This window comes from Pantherophis guttatus, chromosome 13 (genome assembly GCF_059756535.1).
Source record: "Pantherophis guttatus breed Tessera chromosome 13, ASM5975653v1, whole genome shotgun sequence".
NCBI lineage: Eukaryota > Metazoa > Chordata > Lepidosauria > Squamata > Colubridae > Pantherophis > Pantherophis guttatus.
Window position 1 is genome coordinate 11,884,384 of NC_142075.1, and position 18,071 is coordinate 11,902,454.

Below are 18,071 nucleotides of genomic sequence, written 5' to 3' on the forward strand. Positions count from 1 at the left end.
TTGTCTTTAAACATTTTTGCTAGCCTTTCTGGTGGCATATGCCATCTATAAAACATTTTATAAAAATTTTCTAATCATCTGGATGTTGTCATTGTTATTATCACTGCAGCATAAGAATAATTCTGTTGACCCTTGAAAAGCTTCACATTCAGGGTATCTTACAGCGCTCGCTTGCACAGTTCTGCTTGGAAATAAAATCCTATTGTCCTATAGAACAGGCTCCAGGCTAAGAATTTGATGCGTTTAAGCCTTAGCTTCTAAAAATACAAACTGAGCAAATATCACTTGCATCCTGAAACATAGCAAAATAGCAAAGGGATTTTTGCATCCAAGAATTCTCGGCCGTACACAAACAGTGGTGGCCATGATGGAGTCTTAATGCTTCAGGACCTCAGCACATTGTTCAGCATGAGTGTATATGCAGATCAGATGTTGTGCTTTGACAGATAGCAATAGCACTTAGACGTATATAACGCTTTGCAGTGCTTTACAGCCCTCTCTAAGCGGTTTACAGAGTCAGCCTATTGCCCCCAACAATCTGGGTCCTCATTTTACCCACTTCGGAAGGATGGAAGGCTGAGTCAACCTTCAGCCTGGTGAGATTCGAACTGCCAAATTGCAGGCAGCTGGCAGTCAGCAGAAGTAGCCTGCAGTACTGCACTCTAACCGCTGCGCCACCATGGCTCAGATAATAGCTTACGGTGGTCTTAGACTGCTTCGCCCATTGCACTAAGCCATGGTTCATTTTATAAGCCACAATTAGATGACCAATGTGCGACACCCGCCGGCATGCAATTTATTGAGCTTTTCAAACCCCGGTAGGATAAATCCAAGGAAAGAAAAGTTTCAGAAGAAAACAGAATGTTTAATTCAACTACATATGCTAGTTTTGTGGCTGCTCAAGAAATAGTCAGGCACGGGAAGGGTTTTGTGGCTCCCGGTGTTTTCTTTTCTGTGGGAAACGGGTCCAAATGGCTCTTTGAGTGTTTAAGATTGCAGACCCCTGGTTTAGTGTATTGTATCTATCACTGGAATGATGGATACAATCGGGTGGGTTCTACTAACCTTTACTACTGGTTTGCAACGGGGTCGCATCCCTGCACTTCTGCTCATGCGCAGAGCTTCCTGATGAGGTCGGGTTGGTGGGTGGAGCCTCCCGCCAGTTTTACTACCAATTCTATAGAACCGGTCCAAACTGTGGGCAACCCACCACTGGATACAATACACAAAATGATGATGAGAGTGCTCCATGACTAGAAAATTTTAAGAGATTGGACAGCCGTTTATCCAGAATGGCATAGGACTGAATTGAAGTCCATAAATCATAAAGGGGGCCATCATCGTTCTCCACCTCTGGTGTAGATGCTCAAGTTCATAGCATTGAACTTGAAAACATCCAGTAGTCCCTTGAGAAGATGAGTTAGGATGTGCAGATGGTCTTTTCAGCAAAATAGATTTCTTCTAAGAAACATCTTGGTAAGAAGCCACAGGTGGAACCAGAATTTTGTGTGGGAGATCTGTGGCTCAGTCCTGTAGAGTTTCTAGTTAAGACAATTGGGGAAAACCTTGTTTTAAATCAGAGATGGAGGATCCATGGCCTCTTTACGACTTTTGGACTTCAACTCCCAGAATTCCTGAGCCATCCTGGGCCATAAAAGAGCCATTGTTCCCCAGCCCTGTTTTAAACCTAAGTGGAGCTGTCCTTCCCCACCAGATGCCATCCAGATGTCTTGAACCTCAGCCTTCATAATTCCTAACCATTATAAGCAGAAAATACATATTACCTGGGCTTTTCCCCCCTCATCTTCGTTTATAGAGAAGTCATATCCTGAATTTTTTAGTGTTATCTTCTTTTCCACCTTTAGTGTCATCATCTTCTCCACCTTTCCATCAACACAAGCTCATCCATATCTAAGCCTCCCTTCCTGCCCACCCTCCCTTCTATCCAGTAAATGGCCAGGAAGGAAGGAAGGAAGGGTTTTCCACAGATCTGAACAGATTTACTGGCAGAGGGCTTTTGAAGAATGTTTAATAGTGCTTCATGCTAGTTGGTAAATCCTGCATCCCAAAGGAAATAGGTTGCCCATCTTTTTGTTGTTGTTAGTTGCGAAGTCGTGTCCGACCCATCGTGCCCCATGGACAACGTTCCTCCAGGCCTTCCTGTCCTCTACCATCCCCAGAGTCCATTTAAGATCACACCGATTGCTTCAGTGACTCCATCCAGCCACATCATTCTCTGCCATCCCCTTCTTCTTTTGCCCTCAATCGTTCCCAGCATTAGGCTCTTCTCCAGTGAGTCCTTCCTTCTCATTAGGTGGCCAAAGTATTTGAGTTTCATCTTCAGGATCTGGCCTTCTAAAGAGCAGTCAGGGTTGATCTCCTCTAGGACTGACCGGTTTGATCGCCTTGCAGTCCAAGGGACTCGCAGGAGTCTTCTCCAGCACCAGAGTTCAAAGGCCTCAATTCTTTGGCGCTCAGCCTTCCTTATGGTGCAACTTTCACAGCCATACATTGCAACTGGGAAAACCATAGCCTTGACTATACACACTTTTGTTGGCAGGGTGATGTCTCTACTTTTTAGTATGCTGTCTAGATTTGCCATAGTTTTCCTCCCCAGGAGCAAGTGTTGTGCTAGTTGGTAAATCCTGTATCCTAAAGGAAATAGGTTGTCCACCTTATTCTAAGAAAAAATAATTGGTGGTAATTCTGTCCAGTATAATAAGGACTTACTCATTACATTTTAGCTTGGATAAACATCCTTTGCAAAACCATCTGATTCCAAATAGGTCTTTATTTCCAACATACCGTGTCCTTTTCAATGTCTCTCTGTGCATCAACATCTTTGAATGCATCAACTAATTATTACTATTATTTCTTTCCCTCCCTCAGGTGATTTGCCCTTTTTTTAAAAAAAAAAAAAGTCTGCATCCAAAACAATGTAAACCATTATTCAGGAAGTTCTATTTTTGGAATCTTGATCAAGAAAGGAAGGCCTGGATCTCTAAAGAAAGCAACTTCTCCCTTCAGCATCAATTAGATGTGAAAAAGAACGGAGTGGGTGGTTGGCTTAGACAATGGAAACCTCTTGGCCTTAGGAAGCTTGGAGGAAATCACACAGAGCATAAAGTGTACATTTTTGCAAATATCCTAGGGGATTCTGATGAAGTGATGTGCTCAAACCTGATAATGGTGGGAGATCCAGGTCACTTCCAAGACCAGAATTTTTTTTTGAAATTGACAAGAGTGGTAGACCATCAAGGCCCGACTATATGGTTGAAGATCTGTCATTCAAGAATGGTCTCTGAAGTTTATTTAAGGGTTTTAAAAGAGCAACAATAGCATTTAAGACTTATATACCGCTTGACAGTGCTTTACAGCTCTCTCTAAGCGACTGGTCATAAATCGAGGAATACTGGTAGTATACATTCAGTATTACCTCAGTGTAGAGATGGCATGGACCAAGCCTTTCTTGTATACCAGCTATCCTGTTTCTCAAGTTTTTGCAGGTGTGTGTATGTAAAAAGTTAAAATCTCGGGTGTTTTATCGCGTCATTAAAAGTCTGTTAGTTGAAATGCTTAAAATCCTGGCTAAAATCCCAGTTTAAGATCCTCCAAAATCCCAACAAAACACATTGTAAGGTCTTTTGAAACTCTGGCTAAAATCCTAACCAACCCTTTAAAAGTTTTCTTTTTGGCAACGTTTCGACAAGCTCTCTAACTTGTCATCATCGGGCCCCCGGGTACCTACAGCTTCTAAACTGAAAGTAGGGGCCCGATGATCTTAAATGGGGATTTTAGCCAGGATTTTAAGCATTTCAACTAACAGACTTTTAATGACGTGGGAAAACACCCGAGATTTTAACTTTTTACATACATACATACATACATACATACATACATACATACATACACATATACATATACATATACATATACATATACATATACATATAGTAGGATAATCGCATTACTCCAACATATATATATATATATATATATATATATATATATATATATATATATATATATATATATATATATATATATATATATATATATATATGTTGGAGTAATGCGATATATATATATATATATATATGTTGGAGTAATGCGATATATATATATATATATATATGTTGGAGTAATGCGATTATCCTACTATTGGGTAGTAAATAGAAATGATAGAATAGAGTACTACAAAAGCAAAATACATAAGTCGATATGAAATGCTGTAAAATTACCATTAATATTATGTAATGTTGAATACGTTATGTCTTGACATGTTTTGTCTTTATGTATGTGTGATTGTTTTTTGTGTTGTTTTTAAAGACAAACCGTTTAATAAAAAAAATTTTTTTAAAAAAAAATCCGATTCAGCAAGGGGCTGGGCTAAAAGACCTCCACGGTCTCTTCCAGCTCATTCATTCTATTCTAGATTTAGAACCGAGTTGCCCGTATGTGAAGTTCCCCAATCAGCTTGAGTCAGAACAGGAAGTCTCAATTATTTAGGTGGAGAGGCCCTGCATAAGCCAGAGGCCTTATATTTCTGCCTGGGCAAGAAGCTAAACTAGTAGGTTAGACTTTCATTCCTTTTTTTTTCTCCCCCATATAATTCATACTAATGGGAAGGAATCTTTTTAATTTTTGGTTTTGTTTTTTCCGAAGGAGGAGAAGAAAGAAGGAAAAAACTCAAGAGAAGTTCTCTTGGCTTCAGAGTAGTAGTCTTGCATTGATTTCATTATAAACTGGCCAAAGGGGCTTTCTATATGAACATCCTGCACTTCAACATATAATCATCTTTCCAGCATTTCCCCTCCCACCCACCCCCGTCTCGTTGGCTTCTCATCCTCCATTCAAGCTCAAGGGGAGACATGGGATCCGTAAACACGGAGAGCCAGTGAATATTGTCCTGATATTCCTGTTGGTAGTGCCTCTGGTGGGAAGAGTTAGCGAAAAGAAAAAGAGTTTCCACATTGCAATAAGAAAGGCATTCAGGGCCAAGCCCTACCACGGGGCAATGTGAAATTGTGGTTGCAAATGATAAGAGAGTTGCATGAAAACACTCGTTTTGTGGAAGGCACAATTGCGTGAGCCTCAAAGCTTGTCCCAAATAGACTTTTTTTTTTGGTTCTCGGATGTGTTTTGGAGACGTTTTTGTATCATCAATCTTCTTGAAGGTTTCACCTGTTTGGTGGGTACCTGGACCTAGAACTGATGGAAAGGGGCACCGTAATACTTCGACACAGGCCCCCAAATGTCTTGGGTAACTTGCGGTGGCAAACAAATACTTCCCTGTTCCACCTTCGACACATGAATGTCTAAGTTTGGGCATCCTTTGAGATAGTCAGCTGTTTTATTTATATTTTAGCAATGTATCGGGATACTAGAACGCCTCTGAATTCACATATGATTTAAACCATAACGGACTTGTTTCATTTTGGTCAAGTGTGTTGTGTGAAGACTGCCTTTTGCTTATTGAAGTTAAGGGACTCTCCATCACTCTTGAAGTTCAGAAGGAAAACTTAGAAAATCAGGACTTTTGCAAAAACATCTTATGAATCCCTAGTAATTGTTCTTCTTGTTAGTTGCGAAGTCATGTTCGACCCATCGCGACCCCATGGACAACGTTCCTCCAGGCCTTTCTCTCCTCTACCATCCTCTGGAGTCCATTTAAGCTCACACCGACTGCTTCAGTGACTCCATCCAGCCACCTCATTCCCTGCCGTCCCCTTCTTCTTTTGCCCTCAGTCTTTCCCAGCATTAGGCTCTTCTCCAGTGAGTCCTTCCTTCTCATTAGGTGGCCAAAGGATTTGAGTTTCCTCTTCAGGATCTGGCCTTCTAAAGAGCAGTCAGGGTTGATCTCCTCTAGGACTGACCGGCTGGATCGCCTTGCAGTCCAAGCGACTCACAGGAGTCTTCTCCAGCACCAGAGTTCAAAGGCCTCAATTCTTTGGCGCTCAGCCTTGCTTATGGACCAACTTTCACAGGCATACATTGCAACTGGGAAAACCATAGCCTTGACTGTACGCACTTTTGTTGGCCAGGGTGATGTCTCTGCTTTTTAGCATGCTGTCTAGATTTGCCAAGGCAGTAATCCATGAAGGGGTCCCTAGTAATACCTTTCTTTTTTTTCCCCTGGTTTGATTCTAGGGTTTGAAACAGGAAAATTCGGAGAAGTCAAAGAGTCCCACTTCAGGAGATAAAGTTGGCTGGATCAAGAAGAGCAGCGGGGGGCTTCTGAGTCTTTGGAAAGAGCGTTACATCCGGCTCCGTAAAAACCAGCTCTTGCTGTACGAAAATGAGGTAAGACGGAGAGAGACGCCTCAACAAACTCACGGACTTGTTCCTAACACAAAAACGCTTTTCCTTGGTTGTTGCTTAAATTTGTTTCCTTCTCTGCCTCACCAGGAATGTTTCTTCTGATAAAAGTTTAGATCCAGAGATCATCCATTAAAGCATTGGATAGATAAAAGAAGTACAGGTAGTAGGGTGGATAGGATTTAAATCAAGTTGATTTAAATCACGATTTAAACCACGATTTAAATCACTAATAAAAAGGCTTGGTTTAAATCAACTCGATTTAAATCATAATTTTTAAAGAGCAACTGTCATCTCTGCTGTGAAATTGTGTAAATGCATCAATGCAGTGCATGTTATCTCAGCTTGTAGAGCTAGCTAGCTAGATGATAGATAGATGACAGATAGATAGATAGATAGATAGATGGATGGATGGATGGATGGATGGATGGATGGATGGAAGGTAGGTAGGTAGGTAGGTAGATGGTAGATAGATGGTAGATAGAAAGACAGACAGACAGATGGATAGATAGATTCTAATTGTGAAGGATAATCCTCAAGGCTTGTTCTGTTGCCCTATTTTGCAAACCGTAACGATCAGGAAAACCAATTTGGAAGGAAGACGAGAGAATGGTTTCCAAGTCAAAACGCAGCTTAAAATGTAGAAGATGAGTAGGATTCTTGGAAGTTGCCACTCATCAGCCAAGCGGCCAACTGAGCAGGGAGATGATTCAGCTAGTTAGTTTTTTGGCCCGCTGTGATGAAATGGATGGCGTTTTTATTTATAGCCACTATTTTTAAACATTCCTCTCCGGGTATACTGTACATTTACGATTTGAGATTATTTTTACACCGTCTTCGTTGTCCTCCTCTTCCTTCCTTCCTTCCTTCCTTCCTTCCTTCCTTCCTTCCTTCCTTCCTTCCTTCCTTCCTTCCTTCCTTCCTTCCTTCCTTCTTCGCACTTCCTCTTTTCTTCTTGTTGAGCAACAGATGCCACTCACGATGAAAGGTGCCAGGCAGAAAGGAATTAACCCATCATCTCGGGATCAGAAATCTGCCTCAACCCTTTTCTATCCCTTGCCTATGATCCCTGCACATTCTTTTGAGTAAGCGCAATAGACAGACAAGATCTTCTTGGATTAACCTACTTTTTTCTCATACAATAATCAGGCCCATTTGGAAGAGGATACACTTCACTCTGCTGCTGTTCTTAATTATTTCAATTGATAGTTTTAGTTGATAATGGTTCTTTTAAGTGTGGGATGTTTAGTAATGTGTTTATTCCCCTGTGTTGGGATGGCTGGAAGTGAGATTTAGCAGCTAACATTGCATTCATGGATGCCTGGCACTCGTTATTATTTCCTGCCTTCCTTTTCACCTATAATTACGTGCGAAATATATTTATGGTTTAGCCAAGAAAGTGTTACATTTCGTACAGGTGAGGAACTAGGTTTCAGAACATAAAATGCTTCTGTCACAGGATCTCTGTCGGCTGTTGAGGTGACCTGAAACACTTCACTGTAATTTATGCAAGTTGCTTATTAAAAGCGTAAAATTCTTTTCTTGGGATCATGAAAAGGCTGCTGACTGAGAATGTAGGGTTAAAAATATTCTTTCTTTCATGCGTTAGTCATTATTCCAACCTGCTTCACTACTGTAGTCAGCAAGAGCAAGTTCAAATAATCCTTTTTTTAAAGAAGGAAATTAAATGTACCGTATTTTTCGGAGTATAAGATGCACCTCCCCCCCAAAAAGGGGTGAAAATTTAGGTGCGTCTTATACACTGAATGTAGCCCCGTCCACCCACTGGCCCCCACCCTTTGGCCTCTGCCTCCCAGCAATTTACCTCCTTTTTTTTTTAAATTTGATTTATATGCCGCCCTTCTCCGGAGACTCAGGGCGGCTTACAATGCGTTAAGCAATAGCCTTCATACTTTTGTATATTTATACAAAGTCAGCTTATTGCCCCCACAAACTGGGTCCTCAATTTACCTACCTTAGAAAGGATGGAAGGCTGAGTCAACCTTGAGCCTGGTGAGATTCGAACTTACAGCAATTGCAGACAGCTGGTGTTAATCACAATGCTATCAGTCTGCTGAGCCACCAGAAGAAAAAATCTGCTCCCAGCAATTTACCTCCTTGCAGCAAGCAGCAAGAAGAAATAGCTCCTTTCAGCTTCAGCACATCCTGATTAGCACAAGTTGATTGGATCGGCCTCCTAACTCTCAGCTGTTTTGCTCTCAGCTGTTTTGTGCAGGGCTCTGCTGCTTGCTGCAAGGAGGTAAATTGCTGGGAGCAGATTTTTTTCTTCTTCTTGTGCTAATCAAGCTATGCTGAAAACGAAAATGAAAGTAAAGCAGGCTATTTGCTGCAAGGAGGCAAAATTGCTCAGAGTTTTCTTCACCAAAAAAGGTAGGTGCGTCTTATAGTCCGGTGCATCTTATACTCCGAAAAATACGGTAATTTGAAATCAGGAGTGAGCTGGAGTCGAGCGTTTGGGTTATATCTCAGTCAACTCACTCATTCCTTTGCTTGCTGCTTCTTTTTTACTTGCAGACCAGTGACTCAGCATGTAGCACACTTAAGTTTAAGAAGTTTTAATTATGCAAAATAGAAGAAAGCCCCCCCCTCTCTCCCTCCCTCTCTCTCCCCCCCTCCCTTTCTCTCCTTCTCCCTCTCTCCCTCTCCCTCTCTCCTCTCTCTCTCCACCTGTATTTATTCAGGCTGAACATAAGTAACCTTTGATTCATGCAGAAGCACAAATACATGGAGAAGTTTTTTGAGAGTGATGATCTCATCACGTAGATACTGTCAACAAGACACTGTTCCTTCAGAGGCCCACAAACTAGGGGAGAAATTGCTTGAAGACAACCAAGTTTTCTGAATAGTTTTTTATCCCAGAGCTATAACTGCACTCAACCATGAACTAAAGGGCCGCCGTCAAGTGAGCTGTTGGACAGCATTACTTGGTCTGTTGTGTGGATGTTTGGGTGGTTTAGGGATGGGGAATTGTGGTGGGTGGTGGTGGGAGGGTGTTTGGGAATTGTTATGTGTGTTGGACCTGGTCTTTGGGTGTTAAGTGAATTTCGTTGTATGGGTATACTGTGTATATACGTACAATGGCAATAAAGTTAAATTTAAGTTGATTCCTAGTTACTCCAGTAGGAGTTCTTTGAGCTAGATCAGGGGTGTCAAACTCAATTTCATTGAGGGCCACATCAGGGCTGTGGTTGACCTTGGGGGTGGGCGGGGGTGGGTAGATGGGTGGGCGTGGCCAGATTGACGCCGCACCCCAAACTGTTGGCATGTTTCCTCTTTGCATTGGGTAGACCGGGCCAAAGGCACGCTGGCCCAATGTTTCCTTTTCTCAGTGGGTAGACTGGGGTGAAGCAACGCGGATAGACCGGGAGGCCCCGTGGGCCAGATCCGACCACATAAGGAGTTTGATACCCCAGAACTAGATGATGTGTCTTGGTTGTCTCCAACAGGAATCCCAAGTGTGATGCTCTAGAGCAGTGTTTCTCTACTTCAAGTCCACCCATCTTCAAGCTTCCGAGGTTGAAAAACACTGTTCTAGAGATGCCAAACTATTAACTATTTTTTTTTAGGTTTACAATGAATCGGAATCAGAGTAGAGCTGGAAGGGACTTTGGAAGTCTTCTAGTCCAGCCCCCTGCTTAAGCAAGAGAGCCTAAAACATTTCAGACAAGTGACTGTCCAGTCTCCTCTTTAAAAAACCCGAGTAATGAAGCATTCACAATTTCTGGAGGCAACTTCTGTTCCACTGGTTAATTGTCCTCACTGTTAGGAAGTTTCCTCCTTTAATTCCAGGTTGCTTCTCTCCTTGATTAGTTTCCATCCATTGTTTCCTGTCCTGTCCTCGGGTGGTTTGGAAAATCAATTGACACACGCATACCCCTGTTCTTTGTGGCAGTCCCTCAAATATTGGAACACTGCTATCATGCCCCCCCTAGTCCTTTTGGAAGTTGTTGAGAAGTTGTTCCTCTGTCTGTCCTAACCGAAAGCCCTATCAATTGTGGAGCCAACTGGCGACAGGGAGCCGCAGCAGAGGGATGAAAGAGCCACATGCGGCTCCAGAGCTGCAGGTTGCTGACCCCTTCAATAGGTGATACAAAACGGGGAACTTGGGATGGCGCGTAATGACCCCATTAGATCATTGCTGCTCTGAGCAGCCTCAAGAATGGCTCATACAGTCAGTTAGAACTGGTTGACCATTGCAGCGATAGAGAAGCAGAGGCACAGCTTCGATTTGTTTATTAAACAAATTAATGCAGCCACCCAACTCACACATAGGTGACTCCGGGTGGCCCTCTGGGTGACTCCAGAGATTGAGTTGAGGTGTAGCACGAGCATAGACTTCCCTAACCTGGGATCATTAGCGCCTGCCTTGCAGTGGGGTGTCACATTTCATGCTTTACAGTAGAGGAAAAAATAGCAGTGTTGTCTCTTATAGGAAGAACAGAAATGTGCTGAGAGTCTTGAACTGGAGCATTATGATCGATGCCAAGATTTGCGAGCGCTCCTGAAACGGAAAAACAGATTCATTTTAATCCATTCTCCAGGATGCAAGGTAAGAAGTCCTTTCTGTTCTATATGAAACTCCTTCCCATTCCCATCTCTTTACCTTCCTTCCTTCCTTCCTTCCTTCCTTCCTTCCTTCCTTCCTTCCTTCCTTCCTCCCTCCCTCCCTCCCTCCCTCCCTCCCTCCCTCCCTCCTTCCTTCTTCCTTCCTTCCTTCCTTCCTTCCTTCCTTCCTTCCTTCCTGCATAGTAGGATTATGTTATAATAATAATTTTAATTAGCAATTTTATGATGTTTGTGAATCTATATTTTTCTTGACTGTACACCGCCTTGAGTCCTACGGGAGAAAGGTAGTGTGTGTGTGTGTGTGTGTGTGTGTGTGTGTGTGTGTGTATATATATATATATATATATATATATATATATATATATATATATATATATATATATATATATATATATATATATATATATATATATATATATATAAAAATAAATAAATAAATAGTAGTTACAATGTAGTATTGCAGACTAATTCTGCTGACTACAGCAGTTCGATCCTGACTGGCTCAAGGTTGATTCTGCCTTCCATCTTTTCGAGGTCGGTAAAATGAGGACCCAGATTGTTGAGGGCAAGAGGCTGACTCTGTAAACTGCTTAGAGAGGGCTGTAAAGCACTGTGAAGCGGTATATAAGTCTAAATACTATTCCTTCCTCCCTCCCTCCCAGTGGTTAGAATGCTACCAGAGTTTTATAGCATTGGGTTGATCTTTGTTTTTTTTTTAAAAAAAAAATATTTTGCAATTTGCTCCATTAATTCTCTATGAAGATTGGTATATAGATCTAATTGTGACAGACTCAGAAGAATTTGTTCCTTAAATACTATGTGGGCACTCCCTAAGACTGGCGCAATCTTGTGCTTCTTATGATCACTTATAATAAACAAGACTGGAACTCTGTCCTCCAAACTTCTGTTCAGAGGCAGCTCTATGTCACGTCTGGAAGATTATATCCATCTTCAGATGTGGCCTTCTCCTGGGAAGACATATCTTGGATGGGCAGAAGAAGCCTGAACCTTTGTAAGGGCCTTTTCTGAAGTTCTCCTTTCTTTGGACATCTCGGTTATTTCTCTTTCACCTCCTGGACTATGCTACTGGCAACCTCCTCCCTGGATTGTATAACTGCATGCAACCAAGGCAGCCAAGAACAGATACTGTATTTTTTGGAGTATAAGACACACCTTAGTTTTTGGGGAGGAAAATAAGAAAAAAGCTGATTGGCAGGTGGATCGGCCTCCCGGAATACCCCCCAATCAGCTGTTCCCACAGGTGAATTTTAGCAACAGGTTCCTTGGTTGTCAGCTTTTTCCAGCCTCTGAAACTTCTGAAACTCTGTTTCAGAAAAAACTTTTTTTTCTGCCTCTGAAAGCCTCCGAAACAGAGCTTCAGAAAAAAAGCCTCTGAAGCTCTGTTTGGGGCTTCTTTTCTGAAGCTTTGTTTCTGATGCTTTTTTCAGCCTCTGAAACCTCCGTTTGAGAAGCTGGGCGGGGCTACATTCGGAGTATAAGACGCACCCAGATTTTCACCCTCTTTTTTGGGGGGAAAAGGTACGTTTTATACTCTGAAAAATACGGTAATCCAATAATGGAAAAATCATCATAGAATGAGCCGGTGACACAACTCTTTAACCATCAAAGCAGTGGTGAAATCCTACTGGTTCACACCAGTTCAGGCGAATCGGTAGTAAAAAAAACCCCTACCAGTTCTTCCGAACCGGTATTTCCAACAATCAGCTGTTCTGCGCTATTTAAAATCTCTAGAAAGTACGAAAATCCTGCTTTCTAGTAAATCTAAATTGCACAGCACACCCTCACTGTTATACTTAACTTCCGAAGCCTCCTTTTTCCACATGCTTGGCTCGTACTGTGCGTGTGTGCACACAGCGTGCATTTTATGTGTATGTTGCAATATTTTCAGGATCAGACTCAATAAAGATAATAAGAGTTAGAGCTTTAAATATATTTCTTTTTAATTATGATAGGCATTCTATATTCACTGAATATTCAAGGTAGAAGCGACGAGAATGGTGAGGGTGGCTCCTTATATATACAAGGGGTGGAGCTAGGAATGGGAGTGGTAAGTTATGAATACATTAAAGTCCAAAGAATAAGTTAACCTCTGATGTTCCATATATACATTATTTACACATTGGAGAATAAGGCATTTACATCTGACAAATCCCCCTCTAAATGCCGGTTCGTTACACAACACCAATTACATTCTGATTCAGGACAATATAATACATATAATTTAGAAGTTAAATATTTGTGTTGTTTAGAAGGTAAGGGTTTTGTTAATATGTCAGCTAATTGTTCAGAAGTATCGCAATGTATTGCTTTAATGAATCCGTCTTGAGACAGTTGTCTCACATGCTTAAACTTTATATCAATATGCCTGGACCTTTGTCCAATTGCATCGGATCTGGATATTTCAATGGCCGCTTTATTGTCTTCATGCATAATAAATGGTAAAGTGGGTTTCTTCCAAACATCAGTGATCAGATCATTGAACCATACAAGGTTATTTGCAGCCTTGGACAAACAAACATATTCCGCTTCTGTAGTAGAAGTGGCTACTAGTTCTTGTTTACCAGTATACCAGTAAACTGGACAATCATTCAATAGAAAAACATAACCAGAAGTACTCTTTCTGCATGATGTATCACCAGCCCAATCTGCATCAGCATAACAAGTAATTTTTGGTTCTCTGTCATTATTGGGTTCCAACATTAAACAAAAATCTAATGTACCCTTCAGATATCTTAGAATTCTTTTGACAGCTTCCCAATGATACAAGGTTGGTTTACTAACATATCTTGACAATAGATTGAGAGGTAATGCAATATCTGGCCTAGTCCAATTAGATATATAAAGGAGTGAACCTATAACTGATCTGTAAAATGTGTTGTCTTTAAACTCAGGGGAAGATTCATCAGTGTTTCTAAGAAAATCAGTTTGCATAGGGGTGTCACAGGTTTTGGCATTATTTAAGTTACATTTGTTTAGGAGTTCGATGATTTTATCTTTCTGTGTAAGTTTGAATCCCCTTTTAGTTTTGTTAATTTGCACACCAAGGTATTTATTCACTTTACCCAGAGATTTCAGTGAGAAGTGTTCATTTAACTTATTTACAAAGATTTCCCTGCTCTCTTTATGCTTTCCAATGTATAAAATATCGTCCACGTAAATTAATACAAATTCAATATGATCATTACTCTTTTTTACAAAGAAACAGTTATCAGCAGTGGTGGCGTTGAAATCCATGGTCTTAAGTACTTTTACCAAGCAATCGTACCATCTTTTGCCGGATTGCTTTAATCCGTACAGACTCTTATTTAATAACCAAATTTCGTTCTTATTAGTGTATTGACTGTGTGGTGCTCTTACATATATTTCCTTATCTAATTTTGCATGTAAGTATGCGGTCTGTATGTCATATTGGAATACGTCCAGATTGAGTGCAGATGCTACTACAAGGGCTGTTTTGACACTCTCTGTTCTCACTGTGGGTGAATATGTATCAGTATAGTCTTCTGGATATTTTTGTGCATAGCCTTGTGCAACTAGTCTAGCCTTGTATAAGGTATTGCCTCCTTCTAAGTTCTTAATTTTATAAATCCACCTGGTACCTATAATTGTTTTATCCTTAGGTGCGATCGCAGGTGTGAATACATTTAATCCTTGTAAACTTTCCATCTCTTTTTCCATAGCTAGTTCCCATTTTTCTCTTTCTTCATGTGGAAGTTTCAATACTTCTTCATATGTATTAGGTGTTATTTGTTCTCCATTCATATGCATTACGTAATCTTTGTATTTATTTGGTATTTGGTTTCTATTGTTTCTAATAGTTCTTTCAGGCTTGCTATGGTTATCATGCAAATATCTAGCTTCCTTTTTTGTTAATGTGTCTGTCTTTATTTTATGCTGACTATTAGTCCAAGTTTTGGTTTTGTTCTTACTTTTGTTAATATTTTGATTTTCTGTTGTTCCTTCCTCGCAAGATATCGTATCTTTACATTTATTAGGAAATATTTCATTAAGGTGCAATTTTGACCAATTGGCCTGTTCATGGAACACAGCTGTTCTGGATACTATAAATTTGTTATTACTATCAATAAATCTGTACCCTTTGGTTCCAGTTTCGTATCCCATGAATCTTAATCTCCTGGATACGTTTTCTCCCTTTCTCCTCAATTGTTTAGGTATGTGTACGTCTGCAGTGACTCCAAATATGTGCATGTGTGATAATTTGGGTTTTCTATTGTACATCACCTCATATGGTGTCTTATTCACAATACTGGACCAGGTTCTATTTTGAGTGTAATTCGAATAATGTAATGCCTCTGACCAAAATTGTTTGCCTAAACCAGCATCCTCTAATGTGCACCTAATCATGGTTTGTAGTGTGGAATTTTTCCTCTCTGCAACTCCATTTTGAAATGCAGAAAAAGGATTGGACGTGAAATGTAACATTCCTCTATCCTTTAACCATTGGGAGAATTCTTTAGACATGAATTCACATCCCCTATCTGTCATAATTTGCTTTATTCTGATATTATGTTGTGTTTCTATACGTTTGTAGAATTCCTTAAATTTCTGAAATGTTTCATCCTTGTGCTTTAATGTGTAAACAAAACCATATCGGCTGTAGTCATCCACTATTGTTAGGAAGTAACGTTTTCTATAGGTAATTGAGGGACTTAATGGGCCAACTAAGTCCATATGTACCAAATCAAAAATATTGTTAGTTGATCTGTTAGATTTTTTTGGTCTGGGACTGGTTTTTAGTTTGGTGGATTTACATACTGAGCATTCCAAATAATTTTCACAATTTTTTATTTTGACACCTTCTGCGTGTTCAGTCATTTTTTGTACTACAGGAAAGCTTGCATGTCCTAACTTCCTGTGTAAGATGTGAGCACACTCATCATGAATTGGTTTACCTATTTTTGGTTTCTTTTCCTTGTATGTATTTTTGTGATCATGAGTTATTCTACACTCATCATTGTCACTGTTACTGACATTTTCATCATCTGCTTCAATACAATCTTCCATATTTGAATCAATGTTATGTAAACATCTTTCTTTAGTTATCAGATAAGGTAGACCTCCTTTTATCATTACAGTACCTACATTTGTTTTGTTCTTTTCTATAGTTGCCTTCCCCTTTGAGAAAACTATATTGATATCAGATTCTCTGCTTAATTTTATGGCACTTAGTATGTTGTGAGGTATTTCTGGGATTAATAATACCCCCTCTATTTTCCCTAGACCAGGCAAGGTCACATTTCCTTTGCCTAGTACTTGAACTTTTTCTTGATTAGCTACCTTTATCACAAACTTATCTTCTATAAATGAAGATAATATACTTTTGTTGTTGGTGGTGTGATTTGTTGCACCAGAATCAATAAGCCAATTGTTATTCTCATCCTGTTGTGTTCTGGTGCTGTCTTGTTTATTTAGCCCATTCAGTGACCCAGATTTCCTCTCTTTTGAATTTTCTCTACCCCCTCTACCTTCTTTGTAATTTGGTGGACTTCTATATTTGTGTCTATCTGTGGAAGATTGTCTGTAATTATATTTGCTCCTATGTTCTGGTCTATGTCTCTCTCTTGAGACTTTGGGGCAGTCTCTTCTACTATGTTCCCTGGATCCACAATTGTAGCATCTAAAGGCCTCATTATGTTTATCTTGAAAGACTACTTTCCTAAAAGGTTTGTGGTCTGTTTGGTTACTGGATCGATTTTTTCTTGAATTGTCTTCTGTTATCAATTTGTTAGATAGACTTTCTATGGATAAATATCCCAAGTTAATGGTATCTAAGTGTGACATAAAGCTATCCCATGATGGATCAAGTGAATTGATAATAACACTTTTCATTGTTTGATCTGAAATCACTTCCCCCCTCAATTGTAGCTCAGCTCTTATTTTGTTTAGATTTATCAAATGCTCACTTATAGAAACCCCTGGTTTTACTCTAGAGGAAAAGAAATCCTTAGACATTCTTGTGGTTGTAGCTACGCTATCGCTGTGAAATAGATTAAACATGCATTGAATTATTTCTGATACAGTTAGGTTTGGTTTGATGCTATGATACATTGTAGGAGACACGCTAGATATTATTATGAAAAATGCTCTATGATGTAAACAATCTATTTTTAAAGTCCAAGGTCTTCTTGGAGGGCTAGTTATAAAGAATAGTAAATTTTCTTTCATGAAAATAACCTGAAGCTGTTGGTACCACTCTTGTAAATTAATGCCATCAATTCTAAGTTTTGGGAAGTCACTGGGTAAGTTACCTACATTATTCTGTCCATTACTTACAACCTGGGGCAGTCCGTGATCTCTCAAGTGCAGGAAATTACAGAACGGCATTGGGATGCTTGCAATGAGTCTGCGCGGTTCTCTGGCCAGTTCAAGTCCTTCTGGGTCGTCTACGTAGTTTCGCACATGCGCGTTGCTCATTTCTTCTTTGGTGGCGTCGTGGAAGGTTCTCTCCCTTTCAGCTCTCTCGATCCGCTCCTCCTCAGATGAGTCGGTCTCTGGCTCGGTTTTTGGGGTTCTGGTGGTGGCGACGGTTCTTTTCTTCTTTTTGTGTGCGTTGGTATTCGATCTTGTCTGTGGTGTAGGGCGAAATCGGCATGGCTCTCTGGGCTCGGGCGTCGTCGCTTTCGAAGCCAGGATGGGAGCGTGCAGGTCTTGAGTCGCCGGTTTGATTTCTTGCTTCTTCGTGGATGTCTTGGTAATTTTCAGTCTTGGCCCAAAAGCAGCAAAGAGCGTTTTCATTGCTGATTTTACTTGAGATTTTGTTAAATCGTCTTCACTTTCTGATTTTGGATCATCTGAAGAGTTTGAGACTTCTTTCTCACTTTCTTCGTCTGATAGTGTTTTTCGCGCCAGAAATTTTGAACTGAGCGTTTTGATTGGCTCTGCTCCATTCTCTTTTGAAGTTCGTTGAAACCAAGATGGCTGCCATTCAAAATTTCGCGCGGGATCACATCTTTTCTTTTTAACAACTATTTTCTCAGTAGTCATCTCACTTACGGTTTTTTGATCTTTGGGTTTTTCTTTAATGACGTTTTTCTCTCTCGCTGCTCCGCTGTTCTTCAGCATCTCCTGGAGGTCCGCGATGAGACTTTCATCATTCTTTTGGCTTTTTAGTATCTTTAATATCT

The 18,071-nt window shown here is 40.4% G+C and overlaps 1 protein-coding gene across 2 annotated transcripts in view; it reads left to right on the forward strand.

The window, feature by feature from the left end:
• Nucleotides 1-18,071, forward strand: part of PLEKHO2 (pleckstrin homology domain containing O2) — a 59,228-nt gene that overhangs the window by 22,022 nt on the left and 19,135 nt on the right. For both annotated transcript variants that reach the window (XM_087877927.1, XM_034424696.3), the window contains 2 exons: nt 6,151-6,303; nt 10,772-10,888. In XM_087877927.1, coding sequence (XP_087734053.1) covers nt 6,151-6,303; nt 10,772-10,888 — 270 coding nt within the window. The remainder of the gene's footprint in view (nt 1-6,150; nt 6,304-10,771; nt 10,889-18,071) is intronic.